At 58.7% G+C, this 23,146-nt stretch overlaps 3 protein-coding genes across 3 annotated transcripts; 2 read left to right on the top strand and 1 right to left on the bottom strand.

Moving 5' to 3' along the window:
* MRPS26 (mitochondrial ribosomal protein S26) lies at positions 1-2,935 on the top strand. Its single transcript, XM_037521348.2, has 4 exons — positions 1-215; positions 374-520; positions 604-727; positions 1,275-2,935. Exons 1-4 carry the CDS (start codon positions 1-3, stop codon positions 1,407-1,409), a joined length of 621 nt encoding a protein of 206 aa, XP_037377245.1. The 3' UTR covers positions 1,410-2,935.
* A 7,079-nt stretch (positions 2,936-10,014) lies between these two features.
* Positions 10,015-10,832, top strand: OXT (oxytocin/neurophysin I prepropeptide). The gene is made up of 3 exons (XM_037521356.1): positions 10,015-10,134; positions 10,497-10,698; positions 10,777-10,832. Exons 1-3 carry the CDS (start codon positions 10,015-10,017, stop codon positions 10,830-10,832), a joined length of 378 nt encoding a protein of 125 aa, XP_037377253.1.
* An 8,285-nt stretch (positions 10,833-19,117) lies between these two features.
* On the bottom strand, positions 19,118-21,269 carry AVP (arginine vasopressin). Its single transcript, XM_037501624.2, has 3 exons — positions 21,136-21,269; positions 19,421-19,622; positions 19,118-19,281 (listed from the first exon to the last, which is right to left on the bottom strand). The coding sequence occupies exons 1-3, from the start codon at positions 21,253-21,255 to the stop codon at positions 19,118-19,120; spliced, it is 486 nt and encodes a 161-aa protein (XP_037357521.1). The 5' UTR covers positions 21,256-21,269.
* Positions 21,270-23,146: the final 1,877 nt, after the last annotated feature.

Raw genomic sequence — 23,146 nt, forward strand, 5'->3', positions numbered from 1 at the left:
ATGCTGCGCGCCCTGAGCCGCCTGGGCGCGGGGCCCGGGTGCCGGCCGCCTGCGCCGCTGCTGCTGCTGCCCGCGCGGGGCCGCAAGACCCGCCATGACCCCCCGGCCAAGTCCAAGGTCGGGCGTGTGGCAAAGGCGCCTGACGTGGACCCCGCGGAGCTCTTCGTGCTGACAGAGCGTTACCGGCAGTACCGCGAGACCGTGCGCGCCCTGAGGTGTGTGCGGCGGGGCGGGTGGGGGGGCTGAGGGGGCGGGGGGCCTGGGGAGGCGGGGGGCCTTGGGGGGGGCGGGGGCCCGGGGGGGCGGGGAGCCGGGCGGCCGGGGGGCGGCGGGCGCGCGAGGAAGGTGCCGACGAGGGCGCGGGTGCGCCCAGGGTGGAGTTCAGCGCCGAGGTGCGGAGGAAGGTGCGCGAGGCCCGCGTCGGGGTCCTGGCGGAACGCAAAGCCCAGGAGGACGCCGCCGAGCACAGCGCGCTCATGGCCTGGAACCTGGCGGAGAACCGGCGGCTGCACGAGCTGCGGTGAGGGGGGGGGCGGGGCGGGCGGGGCCGCCCTTGCGCGGGTGGAGACCCGCCGGCTCAGCCTCGGCCCCGGCCCCTCGCAGGATCGCCCGGCTGCGGCGGGAGGCGCGGGAGCAGGAGCAGCGGCGGGCGGAGGAGCAGGCCCGTCGAGCCCGGGAGGCGCAAGCCCGGGCGCAGCTCAAGGCGCGAGAAGTGCAGCAGCTGCAGGTGCGGGCGCGGGGCTCAGCCGGGGAACTCGGGGGCCCCGGGAGTGGGGCGGAGAGCGCGAGCGGACTTGAGTTCGAGAGCAGGTGAGGGTCTGGAGAAGGCTCGTGGGGCGTGCGGCTGTCGGTGAGGTGGCCCAGAGGGGACAGTTGACGTTGGGGGGTGTTCAAGCGTCTGTGCTTCACCAGGAGTTTGGATTTTACTTTAAGGATGATGAAGTCATTCAAGGATTAAGCCGGGGCTAAAATGGCAAATCCAGTGAGAGTGGATGAGGTTGCTAGAGTAACAGGAGAAGGGTGAGTGAGAGAGACTAAGCCCACCTAGTGAGGCACCGTGTTGCCACAGCCGGTGTGCCCGGGAGCTGACTGTCCCGCCCCAGGAAGGAATGAGGCAGCTGCCTGCTGTTACTCCACTGAAGGTCCGCAGGGCTAAGAGGACCTGGGCTCCGGGCAGCCTTCCCCAGGGAAAGCTAGAGCCTCTCCTGGGGGGGCTGGCCTCAGCAGGCCGCACATGCTGAGGGCTCCTCTCCACCTGACCTTTCTCCCAATAGGAGGAGGCGAAAAGCTTCATCACCCGAGAAAACCTGGAGGCAAAAATTCAAGAAGCATTGGACTCCCCGAAGAGCTACAACTGGGCGGTCACCAGAGAAGGGCAGGTGGTCAGGCCACAGCACAAGGGTTCCTAGGGACCCAGTGAGGAGAACACCTGCCCAGGGACCGCATGTGTATGGGGAGAGGAGGGTTGGGCCTCATCTGGAATAAAGTAGTTGGTGTTTCCAATGAAAAAAGCTCAACCTATTCCATTGTGACCCTTAAAACTTCTGTCCTCTGCACTTACCACTTGATGGGAAATACCCACACATAGTACCCTGTTCTGCCCCGGGTGCAGCTCTAAACACACCACCAGACCCTAGAGTTTCCCTCTCACGGAGAAGCAGACTGGGCCAGAGCCACGGCCAGCCAGGTCACCTCCTGAGCAGCATCTAGGGCAAATTATAATCCATGGGCCAAATTGGCCTGCTGCCTGTCCTTATAAAGTTTTATTGCAACATTTCCATACCCAGTTGTTGACTACTTTCATGCTACAACAGAGATGAGTTGTTGCAGCAGAGACCATCTACTCTACTTTGCAAAGCCTAAAATAATTTGTTAAGTGGTGTTACATGGAAGGAGCTTGCTGACGTCTGATCTAGAGTTTTAGGGCTCCAGGCAGGAGCTGGTAACACTTGGTACCTGAGACACAAGCTAACCACTGGCCAAAGACCTGCTTCTGCTTGATCCTGGACTTTGCTGGCAAAGGTGGTGCCCACAGAAAGCCAGGAGACCACACTTCTTCCAGTGACCCTCTCCACCCATGGCCTCAGTCCCAGCATCTGCCTGGCACTCCCAGCTTCCTTGGACCACTGACCAGATTGGTGCTGGCAGGGTTGAGTCGCCCTGGTTGACAAAGGATTTACTCTTGACTAAACCAAGAGTGGCCTTGTCAAGCCCTGTGGGCAATGGAGGTACTTGGGATAAAGTTCACAAAGCTGAATAGGCGAGCACACATCCATGGCCCATACTCGCATGCAGGCCATGAAGCCTAGGATAGGGTCGAAGAGATGTTTCCCTGAGCCCGAGCTGCTGTGCCTCTGCCACCATTTTCCTGAACAGTGCTATATCCCTTTCATCATTTATTAGGCTTGTCAGGGTCTTGTTTTCTTTGTCCCTTTGAATATTTTATTGCTACTCATTGTGACCCGCACTTAGGAGGAAAAAATTAAGTAACGAAGTTCTAGTATTTCAGGCAAAGTTTAGGTCAGTGTTTGTGGATAATCTTCCGACATTTATCACTACTGTCAAGGGGAAGACTGATTTGAGAGTGACAGGCTGATTAAATCACACCTCTTGGACACTTTGTTGGTCTGTGACTATGCAGGTGTTTTTCTTCACAAGCCTCCCTTTGCAGGGGCCTCCCTGGTGGCGCAAGGGGTTAAGTCACAGCACTATGAAGCTATCGGCAGCCACTGCAGCACCAGTTTGATCCCCGGCTAGGGAGGTGACCTACATGGCACGACAGACCTCTCCTGTCTTGCCCGCTGCTCCCCTCAGCAGTGTATTTCAGTACATCTACCTGTTCTGCTCCTCACTCTGTCTCTGGTGAATCCTCTCACCCCCGCACCTGTGGCCTGTACCCCAATTCTTCTATGCATAAATAAATCTTTAAAAAACTCCCTTTGCAAAACAAGCGGCAGCTTCCTGCCCGCCTGTGACTATGCAGGTGCCTCTCTTTTTTTCTCCTTTTCCTAATACACCTGTCCTTCTAAAATGAATATATATATATATGTAAATAAATAAAATCACACTTCGTGGCTTCCTGGCCCCTTTGAGTTGGTAATAGAAATAAGACTTCAGGGCCTCCCTGGTGGCACAAGGGATTAAGATGCAACCTATGAAGCTGTCCGCAGCCCCTACAACACGAGTTCAATCCCCAGCCAGGAAGCTACCCACATGGCGCAGCAGACCGCTCCTGCCTCACCCACTGCTCCCCTCAGCAGTGTACTTAGGTCAATCTGCCTGTTCTGTTCCCCACTCTGTCTCTGGTGAATCCTCGCCCCTCACACCTCTGGCCTGTACCCCAGTTCTTGTATGCATAAATAAATGAATCTTTGGGCCTCCCTGGTGGCACAAGGGGTTAAGATGCAACCTAATGAAGCTGTCTGCAGCCACTGCAGCATGAGTTCGATCCCCGGCTGGCCAGGGAGCAACCCACATGGCGCAGCAGACCTCTCCTGCCTCACCCGCTGCTCCCCTCAGCAGTGTATTTTGGTCAATCTGCCCATTCTGTTCCCCACTCTGTCTCTGGTGAATCCTCTCACCCCCCACACCTCTGGCCTGTATCCCAGCTCTTGTATGCATGAAATAAATCTTTAAAAAAATAGAAATAAGACTTCATATAAAATCTCCAAGGGAGGTAGAGATATTCACATGATTCCTCCACTCACTGCTTCAGCCCTGAAATTTATGAAAAAGTTAAATTGCTGTGAGAGGGGGGCCTCCCTGGTGGCACAAAGGGTTAAGTCTCAGCACTGAAGCTGTCGGCAACCACTGTAGCACAAGTTCAATACCCGGCCAGGGAGCTGACCCAAATGGCGCAGCAGACCTCTCCTATCTGACCCACTGCTCCCCTCAGCAGTGAGTTTCAGTAGATACACCTGTTTTGCTTCCCACTCTGTCTCAGGTGAATCCTCACACACACATACACACACCCCACACCTCTGATCTCCAGCTCTTGTATGCATAAATAAATAAAATTTTAAAATCTTTTAAAAAAATACTGTGAGAGGCTACGTGACTCCTGGTTACATTCCTGGTGCCATCTGCCTGCAGAGAACCCCAGCCCCCCTCCTACTATCTGGGAGACCTTGAAACATACCTTAGTCTCTATGTCTGTCTCAAAAGTAAAATAGGGACAACGTGTGTCCACTGTGGTGATGAAATGAGACATTCATGTAAAACTAAGTTCAGTACTTGAGACACAGAAAGTGCTTAAAACATGTGCCCTGCCATTATTGGTTTTGTTGTTGTTTTTTTTTTTTTTTTAAATTTTTTTTAAGATTTATTTATTTATTTATACAAGCACTAGGTACAGTCAGAAGCCCGGGAGGGTGAGAGAATTCACCAGAGCCAGAGCGGGGAGCAGAACAGGCAGAAGGACCGAAGTACACTGCTGAGGGGAGCAGCGGGCGGCAGGAGAGGTCTGCTCGCCATGTGGGACCCTCCTCCGGTGGCCGGGGAGCAGCCGGGGATCGAACCGGCGCTGCAGAGGCTGCGGGCAGCTTCGCAACCCAGCGCTCAACCGCTGCGCCACCGGGGAGGCCCTTGTTGTTGTTTTAAAGATTGATTTGTTTATGTGTACAAGAACTGGGGTACAGGCCAGAGGTGTAGGGGGGGTGAGAGGATTCACCTGAGACAGTGGGGAGCAGAACTGGCAGATCTACTGAAATACACTGCTGAGGGGAGCAGGGACGAGACAGGAGAGGTCTGCTGCGCCATGTGGGTTGCTCCCTGGCTGACCAGGGATCAAACTTGTGCTGCAGAGGCTGCGGATAGCTTGAGAGCGCTGTCTTTAACCCCTGCGCTACCACGAAGACCCCCTTTATTGTTTTTAATTCAACTAAAAAATACCTTCAAACTCATACACAGACCAAGAATTTTCTGCCAAATTCAGAAGGAATAGTTGGCTGGAGGCCACTGTCTGCCCTGCAGCTCCCTGGACGTCCAGCAGAGGGCAGTCTCGCCAAGGCTGGGACAGAGCCCTCAAAAATGTAAAGGTGACAGCTGTTATCTCAGTCTCCCCGAAAACCACACTGCCTCAAATTAACTGCTGTCTAGGCATTTATACTCTCTCTCATGTCTCAAAATAAGTTGCAAATATGACACTTCACGGTCTCTACGTAAATATGTACCTTTCCAGAACAAGGTCGTCCCCCAACATAACCAGAATGCCATTACCCAGGAAATCAAACCAGCCCAGGTCTCACTGCATCCTCAAGCCCGGATAACACCTTCCTGTTTTCTGTTTCTATGACCTTGGCTGTTCTGGACACCTCTTATAAGTGGAATCACGCAGATATTTGTCTTTTTGTGATTGGCTTGCCTAGTGAGCCTCACGCCTTCAAAGTCCATCGATGTTGTAGCTTGAGTCAGTGTCAGAACCTCCTTCCTTGTTAAGGCTAAATGGGAACGAGAGTGTGATCGTGCCCTGGCTCAGCTTAGGTCCCGGTCACCACAAATGGAGTATTTCTGGGCCTCCCCTGGTGGCGCAGGTGGTTGAGTGCAGCGCTATGAAGCTGTCCGCAGCCTCTGCAGCGTGGGTTCGATTCCCAGCTGGCCAGGGAGATTCCCACATGGTGAGGCAGACCTCTCCTGTCTCGCCTGCTGCTCCCCTCAGCAGTGTGTTTCATCAGTCTGCCTGTTCTGTTCCCCGCTCTGTCTCTGGTGAATCCTCTCACCCTCCCGCGTGTCTGGCCTGTACCCCGCTCTTGTATGCATGAATAAATAAATGTTAAAAAAAAAAAAAAAGGAGTGTTTCTGACCAGACAGAACGAGTGGGATCTCGGGGAGCCACAACTAATTAGTGCCTCGCAAAGATCCCAGTGGGTCAAACGTTCATTATTATAATGCACAACATGGGGGCCACCCTGGTGGGGAGTTAAACACAGGGGTTAAACACAAGGGGGTTAAACACAGGGGGTTTAACCTGTGAAGCCAAGACTGGGACAGAACCCTCAAAAATGTAAAAGGGGGTTTAACCTTCACAGCACTGTGAAGCTATCCACAGCCTCTGCAGGACAAGTTCAATCCCTGCCAGCCAGGGAGCTACCTACATGGCGCAGCAGACCTCTCCTGCCTTGCCCGCTGCTCCCCTCAGCAGCGTATTTCAGTCAATCCACCTGTTCTGCTCCCCACTCTGTCTCTGGTAAATACTCTCACCACCCCCCGCACCTCTGGCCTGTACCCCAGGTCTTGTATGCATAAATAAATCTTAAAAAAAAATGCATAGCATGTCCACCCCACAGAGGACTCCTGGCCAAAACAGAAAATGAAAGCCTGCAAATCCATTCAGAAAGACAAGTGAGCCAGGAGGAAACCACAAGAGAAGCTATGCGATTATCCAATAAAACTGCTAGGGTACTTGGCCATTTGTTACTGGAGAAATTTAAATTAAAACCATGGGATAGACACCCACTAGAATACTAGAATTTAAAAGAACGGCTTTACCCAGTGACTCTGGCGCCAAGGGAACATCCGTACATGCTGGAGGGATGCGAGTCGGTACAACTCCTTGGAAACTGGCAGCATCACTGACCGGAACATATATACACCACGTGACCCAGTATTTCCACGCCGCGAGTCCACATATTTCCATACATCACTGTTCAGACACATTGCAAAGGGGCACTATTCGTAACAGCCCCAAACCGGAAACCAGCCAGATGCCCGTTAACAGTCAGATGGAATAAGCAACTGCAGGCAGTAGAACATCAGAAAGCAATGAAATCAGCTACTGCTCCACAAGAAACATCACCTTCACGACAGGTAGCTAGGGGTCTGGCTGGATGATGAGGGACTTGGGACTCAGGAGGAGTAGGAGGCAGCTCAGGCCTTCCCCCTGCCCCGGCCAAAGCCTCAGAGGTGTTTTCATTCCTCTTTCCTCTCACCCATACCCGCCCGGGAGCAAACTCCTCCCACCTCGGCCGTTGTCTCGCTGCAGAGGCCTCTCCGACTCCCCCTTGGCCACCGCCTAGTAATACATAAACCTAATCACGTTCCTCCTCTGCTCCAAACCCTCTCTCATTCCTCCTGAAATGGAGGCCCCCAGTGACCCCGTCCCACATCGCCGTTCTGACCTCGGGACTTCAGTCACTCCCCAGGCCCAGTGGCTGCACTGTTGTTCCCTGAACATGCTGGACAGTCCTGCCTCAGGACCTTTGCACTTGCCATTTTCTCTGCCTAGAATATTCCACCTCCCTGGGAGGCAGAATCTAAGATGGCCACCGTGACTCCCACCTCCTGCATCCACACCTCTGTGTCATCTCCTGTAGCAATGGGGAGGATCTGTAACTTTCTTCTAAGCATTAGAAGAATATGGCAAAAGGGATGGGCTGCCACTTCCATGGTTATATTACCCGGCAAGGTAAAGGAATTTTGCAGCGGTAATGAAGGCCCAACTATCCAAATTGATCAGTCTGACACTGAGTTAAAAGGATGATAATGCTGGTGGGCCTGGCCTAATCCGGCGAGCCTTTGTAAAAGGCTTCGTGGGACTTGGAGACTTGAAGGTCTCTGTTGCTGGTCTTGAAGAAACAAGCCACGCTAAGTTCTACAGCTGCAAGGAATTGACTTCTGCCCACAGTCTCCTGGGCTCAGAAGGGAGTGTGGCCTTATTGGCACCCGAACTACAGCGCATGCGCGTGCACACACTCACACACACGCCCCCCAATATCCTGCTGAGACCTGGCCAGCCTCCTGACCCACAGAAGCTGAGGGATAACAACTAAATGTGTGGTGATTTGTTACGCAGCAATAGAAAACGACTCCCTGTCAGATAGCCACATGCCTTTTTCCTCGCCCTCCAAGTGATAGAGAACATCTTCACAAAGCAGCTGCCACTGAACACCCTAAAGTGCAAGAGCACCCCCTTTTCCTCCATAGCACTTGCTGCCTCCTCACCTACTGACATGTGATTGTTGCTCAGTACCTCTCCCTGTCCCTCCACTAGAATACAAGCCCCTGAGTGCCAGGACTTCTGTCTGTTTGGCTAAGGAAGTTTCCAGGCATCTGTACTGAGACCGGTGCCCCCTCAGCCAAGTTGATGGACAGAGGGAGTAGCACCGGCCCCGACATCACTGTGCTTAAGGGGATGTATGTGCACGTGTTGACTTGGCTGAGGTCACTGTGTCCACAGCACAGGCCGCTGAGGTCAGGCCCTCGGTCGTCTAGCCCTGCAGCGCCAATGAGCTGATTTGGATGAGAAACGAGAACGGCCACTGACCAGTAATGCAGGTCAGCCGGCGAGGGCAGCTCGCACCAGTGACTCAGGCAACGAGGTCCTGGGGCCCGCGCAGCCCAGCAGCCTCCTCCAGGAGGGTCAGCAGGAGTGCAGGAGAGGTGAGGGCCCTCCAGCCCCTCTCTCCAGGGGTGACATTGAGGAACTGACCCAGCAGGGTCTGTTCTGACATTGGCCTTGTTCCTTCCCTCTATTCCAAGTTAGGGTCCCCAGGTTGTCCATTACCGAGGACTCGGACCCACGCCAGTGAGGAGGGGGCAGAGGGAGGACTTCCATGCTGGCCTCTGCTGTCCCCACAGGGCTGTCCAGCTGAAATAGTCCTTCACAGTCGTCCCGCATTGGGCCAAAGTGGACAGGTCAGAGATGTGGACAAGCTGGGAAGTGGATAATATTGGGCCGGGGTGGGTGGGGTCTCAGCACCTGAGACAGACCCTGATGGGGCCCAGTGCTGACCACACTGCCAGCAGGGGAGCGGGAAGCCCCCTCTTGAAGAGAGATCCCCCCTGGGCAGCTGTTGTTCGGGGTAACCCACTCTCCTTTCACCAGTACAACCTCTTTCTTACTTTTAATTATTTTCCTTTTGAGACATATTAAAAATGTCCCCCAAAGCCCCATCCTTTTTAAATGCAAAGGACACTGATTACCAAGAAATCAATTAGATTTCTCTTCAGGAATCAAAATGTAAGAACAAAGTCACGACAGAGTCACCGACGTGCTTCTTTACCTAGAGCACTGATAGGACCTAGAGGCGGGACCAGCACCGCCGTGGTTCCAAAGTGCTGCGCGCCTGTGATGACATCCGGGGACAGCTGCAGTGGTCCTGAGGACAGGGCCCTGCTGGTGGCGCCGGGTGAAAGACAGCGCTGGCAGGCGGACTCCAGCCTCTGCAGCGGGTGCCATCCCTGCCCGCCGGGAGCTGCGCCTGTCTCGCCCGCTGCTCCCCTCAGCAGAACAGCCAGGCTGCCTGTTCTGTTCCCTACTCTGCCTCTGGTGAATCCTCTCACCCCCCCACCGCTGGGCTGCACCCCAGTTCTTGTAGGCATAAATGTTTTTTTAAAACAGGCCTGAGGACACCTGCCATTTCCGTTGGTGACAAAGCCTTAAATGTCTCCGGCCCCACAGGCTTTGTTGCCCACCTCACAGGGGAAAGAAATGCTAAATTCAGTTAGAAGTTAGAGAAAAGATCTTTTCCCATGCGAGTTCTCCGTGCAGGGCAGTGGGTGTTGGTGTGGCGTGGACTCCAGGAAACTGGGGTTCGGGAAGCGGGCACCTTCTTAACAGCAGGGATAAGGGTGCCTGGGTGGCAGACCAAGAAGGTGGAAAGGGTGTTGTCCCGGCGCCTCTTAGGGCCCGGGGGGGCCCCCTGGCCGACCCCGCACCCCCACTCCCAGATGAGGCGCCACTGCACCCCCCACACACTCTCCGTTCCACCCCAGGGGCACAGGACACCCCACAGGCTCGCGGCGCCCGCCTGACCGTCTGCTCCCTCGGCGCAGCCCATTAGCCAACGCGTGACCTTGACCCGAGCCCGCCCCTGCAAATGAGGGGCGCACGGGGCGCACCAGCCTGACCGCGGCGGCCCTCCGTGACCAGCCATGCGGCCGCGCTCTTAGCCAGTCTCCAGCCCCGCGGCCCGGGGCATAAAAAGCCGGCCCGCCCGACCCCGACAGCCCGGCCCGCCCGACCCCGACAGCCCGGCCCGCCCGACCCCGACAGCCCGGCCGCCCGCGCAGCGCACCATGGCCGGCCCCCGCCTCGCCTGCTGCCTGCTCGGCCTCCTGGCGCTCGCCTCGGCCTGCTACATCCAGAACTGCCCGCTGGGCGGCAAGAGGGCGGCGCTGGACCTCGACGTGCGCAAGGTGAGCCGCGGCCCTCGGGGCTCCGGGTGCGGGGGACCCGCGGGCGCCCCTTCCTCGCGCTCGCCCCGCGGCGCCCCAGCCCGGCCCCATCCCACGGGCGTTCCGTGCGCTCTGACTCCCGCCCTTTGACGGCTTTGGGGGGCAGAGCCGAGCCCCAGTGGCCCGGACGCTCCGGCGGCCTCTGCCCGGAACCCCGGCCCCCAACCTCCGCCCCAGCCTCCCTCCCTGGCTCGCCCACCGCCTCGCACCCCCGCACCTGCCCGCGCCCCCACCTGCCCGCGCCCCCACCTGCCGCGCCCCCACCTGCCGCGCCCCCACCTGCGCGCGCCCCCCCCTGCGCGCTCACCCCGCCGTCCCGCCAGTGCCTACCCTGCGGCCCCGGAGGCAAAGGGCGCTGCTTCGGGCCCAGCATCTGCTGCGCGGACGAGCTGGGCTGCTTCGTGGGCACGGCCGAGGCGCTGCGCTGCCAGGAGGAGAACTACCTGCCGTCGCCCTGCCGCTCGGGCCTTAAGCCGTGCGGGAGCGGGGGCCGCTGCGCCGCCGCCGGCGTCTGCTGCAGCCCGGGTGAGCCTCGGGGGCGGCGGGGGCGGGCGGGGGCCGGGAGACCCGCCGGGCAGCCCCTGACCCCGTCTCTCCCCCCAGACGGCTGCCGCGTGGACCCCGCCTGCGACCCCGAGGCCGCTTTCCCCCAGCGCTGAGCCAGAGGCGCCCCCTTCGCGCCCCCGTAGCCGCCCCCGCGACCATGAACATAAAATAAAGCGGAACCTTTTGCCTCCAGCCTCGTCCGGTGTGAGAAATGGTTTGGGCGGGTCTCGGGGTGAGAAGATCGCGCCCAGCTGGGCTCCAGCTCCGGGCAGTTCGCAGCAGGGGTCGGCGATCAGCAGGCCCGGCGGGGCGGGGGCGGGGCGGGGGCGGGGGCGGGGGGGGGGGGACTGTTCCCCAGCCGCAGGCCGCGGGGGGCGCGCGGGACGGGGGTGGCGCCCGGGGCCGACTGGAGATGGAAAGGGCCTGCGGCCTCACCCGCAAAGCAGCCGTGGGGCGGCAGAAGACGGGGCTTGCTGTCCTGGCGGGACCCGGGCAGGGGAGGGGGCCAGCGGCAGGGAAGGACTTCCCGAGCCCCGGGGGGAGGCTTGAGCGCGCCTGAGGCCAGGGCTGGGGGAGGGGACGTCTCCCAGTTTCCAAGGAACTGGGCTGCCAGGTCACAGGGGGCCACTGGTGCTCAAAAGCGGTGGCCAAGCCGGGGATACGGGGCCCTCGACGTGAGGAACTTGCGACTCGAGTCCCTCGCCTGCTGCCTGTGGGTGGGTCAAGGAGTCCTGGGCAAACCCTGCGGGGAAAACCCAGCAGGCCTGCTCCTGCTCCTGCTCCTGCTCCTGCCCAACAGCGAAGAAATGTGAGGGGCCCTGGGCCTGGTGGGACAGGGGCTCCCGAGAGCCCACGGCCACAGAAGTGACCAAGCAAATAGAAAGCATGCCGGCAGCTCCCCGCCACCCCGCTCTCGCCTGCTCCTGCCTGAGCCTTTGGGAATCAATAAACGCCAGATTCCCCTCCCCCCACAGCCCCTCACTGCCTGGCCCGTGCCCTGGGCAGGCCCGCCCTGGCCCGAGCTCACACTCACACCCCAGATGACGGGAACAGGGCCTCTGTCAGGGATTCGTAAAATGTCTTTTCCAGGCCTTTCTCACAGCACCACGCCCTGCTCGATGTGGGGCTCCGATGGGGAGGAAAGATACACTTGAGAGGACTCTACCATGCTCTTCATATAAATTATAAAAACTGGCAAAACTAAGCTAGTTGCTCGGGGTCTTGGGGGGGGTGACTGGAAGGGGTGATGGGGGCTGCTGGGGTGTTGGTCGTTCGGCTTCTTGGCCTGGAAGTTGAGGAAACAGGCTTTGGTAAAATAAAATGTTACGAAAATTCATCAAACTGCGTACATGTGGTTTGTTCACTTCTCTGTATGCTTTATACTGGAATAAACTTTTTTTTAATGAAAGATTTTATTACTAAGGGGTATTGCGGGGGCCTCCCCGGTGGCACAGCAGTTGAGCGCTGGGCTGCGAAGCTGCCCGCAGCCTCTGCAGCGCCGGTTCGATCCCCAGCTACCGGGCGAGGGTCCTGCATGGCGCGCAGACCCCTCCTGCTGCCCGCTGCTCCCCTCAGCAGTGTATTTCGTCACTCTGCCTGTTCTGTTCCCCGCTCTGGTGAATTCTCTCACCCTCCCATGCTTCTGACTGTACCCAGTGCTTGTATGAATAAATAAATCTTTAAAAAAAAAAAAAGAGGTATTGCGGGATTAGTCTCCCCACAAAGGGTCAGGTAGCTTTCCCCCAAATGTCCAAGTTGGTCTTTTTCAACAGGTGTCACCTGTTAGTGTGCAACGAAGGTGAATGAAGAGTCTCAGAGCAACTCCTATCACAGTGAAGATGCAGATTAGCTTCAGCTCAGAGCCATTGTTGGGGGGAAGGGGGTCCTGAGCAAACCCCCCACAGGCTTGTGGACTCCACCCCACCGCACTGGGAACCACAACTCCCATCATCACCACAGGGGAGGCTGCGGGGACCTGAGGGCGGAGTTTAGCAACTAAGCTCTGGGTTTGGGTGTGTAACGGGCCATGTGGGGTAGGGGGTACCCCTCTTGGCTTCCAGGCCTGCTGGTTTTTCACCAGCTCGGCGGGTCATTGGGGTCCCAGGTCAGCGGAACGGGCAGGACACATTTACACACTCATCTCCCTCTTGTCTCCCTGAGTTACTCGTTTCCCCATTTCCCCCGCCCTTGTAAATAAACCTTTCATCAAGCTTCGTGTGCGTCTGCAGTTCAGCATCAGTAAGTCCCCTTCAAGCGCGCGGGTGAGGACCCCCAGTCAGGCAACCCCATTTCATAGGGGGGTTTGCCCTGTCACACGAGGTGCTCTCCTTGCCCTTCCCCTCATCAGAGACCATCGCTCGCTAAGCCTTTGCCCCCTTCTAATTAAGGAAGTGTGACCCCCGTGCCCTAGAAAAATACGTTTGGGGTGTCATCTAGGTACCAGTTCATCAGTGAACATGTACTCTCTATCTGGGAACCCCATGTTTTTACCCTTAGAATAAACATGAAGTCAGCCCCCCTCCTCTTAGCTTGATGGCCCAGGTCCCTGAACACAGGACACGAACCCCTGGTGGCCCCACTTATTTTAGATTTTAGTCCTGTAAGTACACACGCTGCGCCATCCATCTTTTTCTCCCACTAATCTAACCGAAGTTGATTTGCTCATTCATCCGGCCTCAGGAGACCCCAAAGAGGTGGGGGGTTTCCTCCTGTGCCCAACATCACTAAGCGGTATGAAGAGAATAGAGATGAGGCTATTGAAAGCCCCAGTGGCCAAGAGCAACCTACGCTGGGGGGCGTGGGGTGACCCTCCTATGAGCCACATCTGGGGGCGAGGAGGGGAAGGAACAAGAGGTGCTCAAGGCGGAGGAGTCCTATTCAAATCAGCTCTGGGGAAGGCCGGACGGACACGGTGAGTCATCCACGCCTGTTCCCGAGAGGTCTTAGGTCCCGCACAGAACAAAAGGGTAAGCCGCGGCAGGAACCCCGCTTTCTCCAGACAGCAACGCAGCTGCAGATGTGTGCCTTCTCCACGCTTGGGCGCCCCCTGCCGGACCAGCGGGACGTGCAGAACAACCCCCCCCCACACCCCTCACCCCCAGCCCTCACCCCCAGCCGGCTGCTCTCCCCGGCGTGTCCTGGACGCCTGTTTTGCTACCATCCGAGGTAGCTCTGGAGGTCCACGGTCAGTGCTCCAGATGCAAAGGTAGCTTTGGAGACTTCGGTGGACTCGCCCAGGCCTTCATGCTGAATCGGGGCACAGACCAGCTTTCTCAGAACTTCCCTGGCTGTCTCCTCTCATCTGCAGGCCCCGGGCAGAGGGATGCTGCCCCATAGTCCCGTGCCCTCGGCTCAGGTGTCTCCATTTACACATGCGCATGCCCCCTGCGTGCTGCGCCCTAAGGTGCACGTGCAGGTCTGCAGGTGTTGGTCATAGATGCTAATGGCGAGAGGGCACAAAAAGTCAGATTTTTAACTCATTTGCTCTACAACACTCTGGCTCACGCAGAGCTGAGGGATCAGCCTAGGTTTCCCCACCTGGGGACAGACTTTAGGGTCCCCTCACCCTCTCAGACACCCACCCACTGCCCTATTCTTTCCTTCAAACGCCAGGCAGTATTTCCCAGCCTCAAAACACAGACCTGGGGCCTCCCTGGTGGCACAAGGGGTGTGGGGGCAGGACAGGCCACAGTGCAGGTTTTCTGATCCCATGCAGACCAGGTAAAGGAGGAGTCAGAGTCCTCAGTGGTTTTGCAGGTTTTTTATTGGGGTTCAGCGGGTACGTGGCAAGCAGGGGTGCTGGCTGGGGGGCTGGGAGGCTGGCAGGCCTTTTTTTAAAAAAAAAAAAAGATTTATTTTATTTATTTATACAAGCACTGGGTACAGTCAGAAGCACGGGAGGGCAAGAGAATTCACCAGAGCCAGAGCGGGGAGCAGAACAGGCAGAAGGACTGAGGGGAGCAGCGGGCGGCAGGAGAGGTCTGCACAGCATGTGGGACCCTCCTCCGGTGGCTGGGGAGCAGCCGGGGATTGAACCGGCGCTGCAGAGGCTGTGAGCAGCTTGGCAACCCAGTGCTCAGCTGCTGCGCCACCAGGGAGGCCCCTGTACCCCAGTTCTTGAATGCATAAATAAAAAAATCTTTAATAAAAAACAACACAGGTCTGACTGTGCCGTCCCCTCCCAGGCAGCATGGATGCATGTATGTAAACACATACATGACATTATAGTCAGCGTATTACCCTACATTGTCATCTACTGCAGATGAGCTAGGAGAAGCCGGGGTGCGGGGTGGGGGAAAGGGAAGAGTGTCCCCGGCAGCGGCCAGCCCTGCGCAGAAGTGAGGTTTCCATCATCCTCCATCCTCCTTCCTTGCTCAGTCCCACGGTCTTTGGTCCTTATGGAATGACCCTACAAACCTCTAGTCCCCGCCCCCCAACTTTGGTACTCTGTGAGCCCACATCACCACCCAGAAGTGAGATTCCTGGATAACATGCCTGCCTGCCCGACACAAGACTAGGCTTAGTAACGCAGAGAAAAAGAAGGCAATGTTGTAAAATAATATTGCTTTAATATGTAACTCAACAGGCTTTATGTACTAGCGACACACACACAATAAAGCCATCTGATGAGGACAGCTACGTACAACAAATACATTGTATGGAGTGACGTATAGCAAACACGTTATACGTAGTGCCTGAATAGTTCATGTTCTGTGGATTATGCACCAGATTTGTGTGCCGGAAACGGTTAAATGCTCACAAAATAAGTAAATGAGTAGGGGAAGACCCGGGTAATGGGACACTGTTTATTGCTCAGAAGCCTCCTCGTAGTGAAGATTTCAATTCTCCCTAAACTGATCTGTAGATTCAACATAATTCCAATCACAATCGCACAAGGGTTTTTCTTGATAGAAATCATTGAATTGCTTCTAAAATTGACATGAAAGGTACAGGAACTAAAATGGTCAAAGACGGCTTTGAAAAAGGACAAAGTTGGAAGAGTCACACAGTCTAATTCCCAGACTTCCTACAGTTGACCTTGGGACAACACACATTTAAGCTGTGTGGACTCACTTAGAGAACTTTTTTTTATTTATTTATGCATACAAGAATTGGGGTGTAGACCAGAGGTGCAGGGGGTGAGAGGATTCACCAGGGACAGAGTGGGGAGCAGAACAGGCAGATCTACTGAAATACACTGCTGAGGGGAGCAGTGGGTGAGACAGGAGAGGTCTGCACCACCATGTGGGTCACCTCCCTGGCCGGGTCGAACTCAGGTGACTTAATAGCACTGAGAAGCCACGCCCCAGCTTCTCCTACCTCATCTGCCACCAGGGAGGCCCCCACTTAGAAAACTTTCTCATACAGAGATGACATAAACTTGTGTCAGTAAGCACAGTGCAGTACTGTGAATGTACTGAAATACACTTAGCCGCCTGTCCTGCTCCCCACTCTGTCTCTGGTGAAGCCTCTCACCCCTCCCCCACACCTCTGGCCTACACCCCAGTTCTTCTATGCATAAATAAATAAATAAATCTTTAAAAATTTAATGATGAATAACAAAAAACTCATAGAACTGTATATTTAAAAGAATTTTACCATATGGTAATCATACCTTAAATACAAAAAGAAAAAGAAACAGGAAAAGAGCCTTTAAATAAAAAATGGAGCAAGCTAGATATTAAAATATATACGTAGGGCCTCCCCGGTGGCGCAGCGGTTGAGCGCTGGGTTGCGAAGCTGCCCACGGCCTCTGCAGCTCCGGTTCGATCCCCGGCTGCTCCCCGGCCACCTGAGGAGGGTCCCGCATGGCGCGCAGACCTCTCCTGCCACCCACTGCTCCCCTCAGCAGTGTACTTTGGTCCTTCTGCCTGCTCTGCTCCCCGCTCTGGCTCTGGTGAATTCTCTCACCCTCCCGCGCTTCTGACTGTACCCAGTGCTTGTATAAATAAATAAATAAATCTTTAAAAAAATAAAATTCTTAAAAATAAATAAATTTGAACGCATAAATACATACACCCCAGCTAGAGAAAGTGTGCATTTAGGGGAAGCACATAGGAAACACTCACAAAAGTCAGCTGTGAACTTGACACAAAAGAAGATGATTTTCAGAGTCAATATTATGCAGACTCTGTCCTCTGACCTTCATGCATATAATTAAAGTTAACAGAAGAATAGTTGAAGGAAATCCAGGCCTGCACTCTAAAAGCTAATTACAAAATAACCCTTGGGTTAACGAGACAATCATCAAAAAAATTACCAACTATTTAGAGCTGGGGAGGAGGAGACTCAGTGTGAAAAGGAAGAAAGCAGGACCCAGAGGGAAGTGTGCAGCTTCAGGGAAGCACAGAAACTAAGACAGCAATTTGTTTTTTTTTTTTTTTTTTTTTAAATATTAAATTTTATTTTTATATTCCCCCATACAATTGCAAACGCCCCATTCTGACCCCAATCCTTCCCCTCCCGCCCCCCACCCCCCAAAAAGTGTCTCTGGTTCATAGTTTTTTGTTGATTTTGATTTTCACTTTCTTATATTCATTTTCCTGGTCCCTTATTTAAGTTTTCTAGATTCCTGCTTTTGTTTGTTTTTTAATTAGCTTAATGTTTAGCTCAAGAAGCTGGGGAAAGACTAGCAGAGGAAGCCCCAAAGGACAGAAAGGAAAGGGAAAATAAGAAGTGAGAGGCATCTAAGGCAGAGAAGACAGACTTGACAGCGTAGCCCGATGCAACACAAAGCCGTGGTCCTGAGTGCAGGCAGAGGACGAGGTCTGGGCAACAACGGTCAAGAGTTTCCCGCGGGAAGAACAGGTGCAGCGGCGGCTGCACACTCCGTACTGACCCGGGGGGGCACCCACGTGCACAAGCTCCCTGCGAGTGGGGGGCTGAGCTCACGGAGCGGGAGCTGTACCCCCACCACCCCGCGGCATCCCGGGAGCTGTGATTTGGGTCGGGCCCACGCTTGCCCTTTCCCAGGAGTGGAAGCGCCTGGCCCCGGGGGAGGAGGGGCCTGCGGGACCGCAGCCCAGGCCTTGCGTGCAGGGCCACCACCCCTGCCTCTCTGGGGGGGCTGATCGGGTCTGGCCCTGCTCCCCTGGGCCTGCGGCCTTGTCCCCGCGTCCACACAGGGCAGGGACAGCACACCAGGGCGGGGCGGCCGATGGGATCCCGAGCCCCCTCCCCGACGGGCCTTCATCACGAGGGGCAGTGAGGGGCCGGGGACAGCAAGGCGGAGCTGCAGGAAGACTCGAGGGAGGCGACCTGCCCTCGGCGGCCTGACCTGGCCAGAGCCCACTGAGGCTGAGTCACAGGCAGGGCGCGGGGTCAGGGCGCGGCTTCTCCAGGCCCACACGCCCCGCGCCCCCCGTCAGCAGGGGCTGCAGGGCAGACGCAGCCTCTGGCGCCCCGTCCTGGAGCCAGAAACCCAAGAAGAGGCAAAGAAGAGAAAGGGCAGAGAGAGGAGACGAGGTAACGGGTGGGGGGCAGAAAAGGCAAGGGGGAGAGGTGGGGGCAGAGAGAGACTCGGGAGAGAGCCCAGGAGCTGGGGGGGCAGGACAGGGGGACCCGTGGGCCGCAGAGGATGAAGGCGCGGCCGGGAGAGCCGGGACCGCGGGGACAGAGGACCGGAGCCGCCACCGGACGCTCAGGACACCTGCGCCCTGAGGTGGTTTGTGCGCGGCGGCCTGTGCACTGGAATCACTGTGTGCGCGCGTGTGTGTGCGCGCGTGTGTGTGCGCGCGTGTGTGTGCACGCGTGTGTGCGCACACCTCCCCGTGGAGTCTCCTGTGTCTGTTTCTCTGGGTGCATTTGTGACTCAGCGTGTGTCTCAGGCCCGTGTCCGAGTCTCCAGCCTCGCCGCCAGCCTCGGGGGTGGGGTTGGGGGGGCCGCCGGCGGCCTGGCCCTCTGACTGAGGGGTGGGAGTGGATGTGGAGGCTCCGCCTGGGCCTGAGAAGACCCCCCCCTTCTCTGCGGCTCTGGGGTCACGGCCCCTCCCCGACCGACAGGGCTGGGGATCTGGGCGTCTGCGGTGCCGCCGCCTCCCGGGATGTAAGGGGGGACAGGGTCTCGGGGCCACCCCTTGGCGCGTCCCCTTCTGCCACTCAGAGTCTCCCCTGCGTCCCGGTCTCTCGGGCCTGTTCACCAGCGTCTCCCGCCTCCCCCCCCCCCCGCCCCGGGCGCCCCGCCCAGGCCCCCGCGCCCTCCCAGAGCTCCGCGGCCGAGCGCGGCTTCCCCGGGGGCTGCGGTCCTCCAGGGGGTCCGCCCAGAGCCCGGGGCTGGGAGTCAGGGGTCCGCACCCCCCTCCGCGCCTCCCCTTCCCTCCTCGAAACGGAGACAGACGCCGGCCAGCGCGGGAAGGTTTATTTCTCAGGGGGGCCGGGGGGGCCGGGGGGCGGGGGGCGCTCAGTAGGCGCCGGGCTGCAGGGGCTCCGCCGCCAGCTGCACCAGGCGCCGCAGCAGGGTCCCCGCGGGCCCGTCCAGCCGCGTCGCGTTGCTGGGGTCGCCGGCCAGGGCGCCGCGCCGGACGCCGGGGTTCGGGTCGCACTCGGGCTCGGCGGAGCAGCTCTCTGCGGGGGGCGGGTCTGAGCGCGGGGTGCGGGCGGCGAGCCCGCGGGCGCCCCAGATCCGCCGGGACCAGACTCGCCGGGACCCCAGGCCGCCCGCCCACCCCGCCCGCCCCGGCCTCCCGCGCCCCGCGCCGCGCACCTTGGCTGCAGCAGACGCCGGCGGCGGCGCAGCGGCCCCCGCTCCCGCACGGCTTGCGGCCCGAGCGGCAGGGCGACGGCAGGTAGTTCTCCTCCTGGCAGCGCAGCGCCTCGGCCGTGCCCACGAAGCAGCCCAGCTCGTCCGCGCAGCAGATGCTGGGCCCGAAGCAGCGCCCTTTGCCTCCGGGGCCGCAGGGTAGGCACTGGCGGGACGGCGGGGTGAGCGCGCAGGGGGGGCGCGGCAGGTGGGGGCGCGGGCAGGTGGGGGGCGCGCAGGTGGGGGCACGCGCAGGTGGGGGCGCGGGCAGGTGGGGGCGCGGCAGGTGGGGGGCGCGCAGGTGGGGGCACGCGCAGGTGGGGGGCGCGGGCAGGTGGGGGCGCGGGCAGGTGGGGGGCGCGGGCAGGTGGGGGCGCGGGCAGGTGGGGGCACGGGCAGGTGGGGGCACGGGCAGGTGGGGGGCGCGAGGCGGGTGGGCGAGCCAGGCAGGGAGGCTGGGGCGGAGGTTGGGAGGCCGGGCAGAGGCGCGCCCGAGCTTCTGGGCCCCTGGGGCTCGGCTTTGGACCCAGAAGCCTTCCCAGAACTGCAGCCAAACTCTCCTAAACTCGCTCCATTTCCCCAGTTCAGGCGGCTGAAGACCCCTCGCAATGAGCCCGCAGCAGGCTCCCTCCCTGTTGAGGGGGCGCTCCTGCCGGCTGCAGCTCGGGGAGACCCTTCTCAGCTGGGAGCACCCCCGTGTGGCACCTTGGCACCCACCACCTCTCCCCGAAGACAGATCTTCATCCTGTGCCCGCGGCTCAGGCCTGTCTGCAGCACCTGTCCCAGGCCCCAGGCTGCGACCCCTCCTGACCACTGGCGGCCCTTGGGGCGCTTTCCCTGCCCTGGCCTAGGCGCCATCCCAGCCCCTCCTGCCGGCTCCTTGGGCCTCCCCGGGGGACCTGGCCTCCCTCACCTGCCCGAGCACTAACCAGACCGCCAGGGCCTGAGACTCGGTGGTGAGACACCTGCGGGACTCGGGCCCCAACGAGGCCAAGCGGAGGGAAGGGTAGTCTGTGGGCTGCCCGCCTACCCATTTCAACAGCTCAAAAGTGAACACACACGCGCACACACACACACACACCCCGTGGCCTGAGCAGAACTGACTGTGGGGTGGTTGGGTTTCCTTCAGCTTTGCTGAAAGGGAATAAAGGACTCCCCCGGACACGAAGCATGAGGGAAGTGGGCTCGGTACCCAGCAGGACTTCCTGGCGGGCTGCCTGGAAGCTTCCCCGCTCAGGGGAGCTCAGAGCAAGGCATCTTCTGGAGGGGGTGCAGGGGCCGTGGCGAGGAAACGCTGGATAGGGGGGGCTGTGGACACTGAGTCACAGCCCCTCCTCTGCTCTGGCCAGGCCTGGAGGGAGGACCCGGGAGGCCTGGACCACGGAGGAGACCTTGATGCCCAGTTTTCCCGGATTCAGCCCCAGGTGCAATGCAGGGAACCACTTCTCTCTCCTGCAGACCTTGCCCAGGAGGGGACAGTGTCCAGACCCCGCAGCCCAACCTACCCTGCCCAGCGGCAGCCTGGCCATGCCCAACCTGCTTCTGCTGGCACTTCCCCCAGGCCCTGCTCTCCCACCTCCTCCCTCTTTCCCAGCCCCGGCCCCTTGGCCCCCTCGGTGTGAGCCTGAGACTCTGCCCCTCAGCAGCCCCGAGACCCGAGACGGCCAGGTCGGTCATACCTCTCTCACTTCCAGGTTGGACGCGGCCCTCTTGCCGCCCCGGGGGCAGTTCTGGAAGTAGCAAGCCGAGGTGACGGCCAGCAGGCCGAGGAGGCAGGCGGGCAGCATGGCCTCGGGCATCCTGGCGCAGGTGGCTGGCGTGGCTGCTCTGAGGCTGCACTGCGCTGCTGCCTCCCCGGGCTGCCTATTTATGGTCGCAGGTGTCTCTCGGAAGTGAGGCCTCCCCCTCCCCAGTGGCTCCCCAGGAGCCGAGGGCGCCAGGTTGCAGCATCAGCAGTGATTCAGGCATCTGGGGAGGCACGTGGGCCCGCGTGTGCAGGGGCGGCGGGGGAGGGAGCGCTGGCCTCCGGGCTGTCACTGGCCCCGTGTGGCAGCCACGATGTGACAGGAGCTGCTGCGACCGTGACTGAGGCTCTCTGGGGAGGGACAGGCGGAGGGTGGCCTGCAGGTGTCTCTGGGCATCTGGCCGCCCAGAAGGGGCTGGGGGGCGAGACATGCCCCAAAGCGGCGGGACAGTGAGACGCTGGAGGGCCCTGCCAGAGGGTTAGCCCTGGGAAAAGGACAAACAAGCCAGAGCGACACACCCAAGATGGTGAGAAGGGAGCGTTGTGCTGGCGCCACCCGAAAGGAAACGACACTTGGCAGTCGCCGCCGTGGAGGGAAGGGGCCAAGATGGAGTCAGAAGGGGCATCCCCCCGGGGCGGGTGAGTGGATCAGGCTCCCAGGGAGGCAGGGGAGCCCCCACTCTCTGCACACCCAGAGCAGGCTTCAGGGACTGAGGGCCTTGGGGCAGCTTCTTGGTCTGTTCCCCATCAGTCCCCACCTTGGCAGGACTTGGGTGGGGGGGAACCTCTACGAGAGGAAAGAGAAATCCAGACCGAGTATGGTGCGAAAGTGTCGGGGGGTGGGGGGCATAGAACCCGGCAGCCAGCCTGGCGCAGTCCCTACCTCCGCCAGGACCCTAGTTTGTGGGGACCAAGTCAGGCAGCATCTCAGGTCTAGGAAGCACTGGGGCTTTGGGGCCGGGGGAGGTGAGGAGCCACAGCCAATGGGCCTAGTCTGAAAGAGCAGCCTTTGGTTCATGACCTCAGCTTGACAGGTGAAAGGCGCCCCAGCCTCCCTTCCCAGGCCATCCAAGCACCCCGCGGGTCATTGGGTCCGGCCTAGCTGTCCCACTACTCCTCTCGGGCGCGGCTCAGCCTGCAGCTCTGACAGCCCCAGACTCCTGGCCTTCTCTCCAGGGTGTGCAAGGAACTCCCAGGGACACAGCCATTTCCTCCCCTCCAAGTGCCGGAGGGGGCTGGTGCTACTCTCAGAACCTGAAACCAGGCTTCGCAGGAACATCGCGGGGACAGTGGTCTGTCCAACTCTGCCTCTGTTGCTTGAAATGTCATGACTTGGGCCGGTCACTCCACGACCTCTCTGTGCCTTCGTGGTTCGGCCATCTGGGGGTGTATGTGGGCCTCGCTGCAGGAGGCGTGGCCCACGCTGCCTCATGTGCGGCCCATTCCCTTGTGTGTTCCTTTATCAAAACCACTTTCACACCTTCATCCTTACATCTCCCACACCTCGGTTCAAGATGTCGATTCTATGTCATCGAAAAGAGAGGATGTCTCTTGCGACCCGTCCTCCCCCACCATCCCCCACAAGCACCTTCCCACCTACCATTTTCTTTTCTTTTTTTTAAGATTTATTTATTTATGCATACAAGAACTGGGGCACAGGCCAGAGGTGCCTGGGGTGCCTGGGGGGGTGGGGCGGGTGGTGGTGAGAGGATTCACCAGAGACAGAGCGGGGAACGGAACAGGCAGACTGACTGAAGTACACTGCTGAGGGGAGCAGCGGGCGAGACAGGAGAGGTCTGTTGCGCCATGTGGGTTGCTCCCTGGCTGGGGATCATGCTGCAGTGGTTGTGGACATCTCCACAGTTTACGTCTTAACCCCTTGCGCCACCAGGGAGGCCCCTTCACCAACCATTTCTTGATAAAATGGTATCATAATGGTTAGATCA

The sequence above is a fragment of the Talpa occidentalis genome, unplaced genomic scaffold, assembly GCF_014898055.3.
Source record: "Talpa occidentalis isolate TD23 unplaced genomic scaffold, MPIMG_talOcc4v2.1 talOcc4.10, whole genome shotgun sequence".
NCBI classification, from domain to species: Eukaryota; Metazoa; Chordata; class Mammalia; order Eulipotyphla; family Talpidae; genus Talpa; species Talpa occidentalis.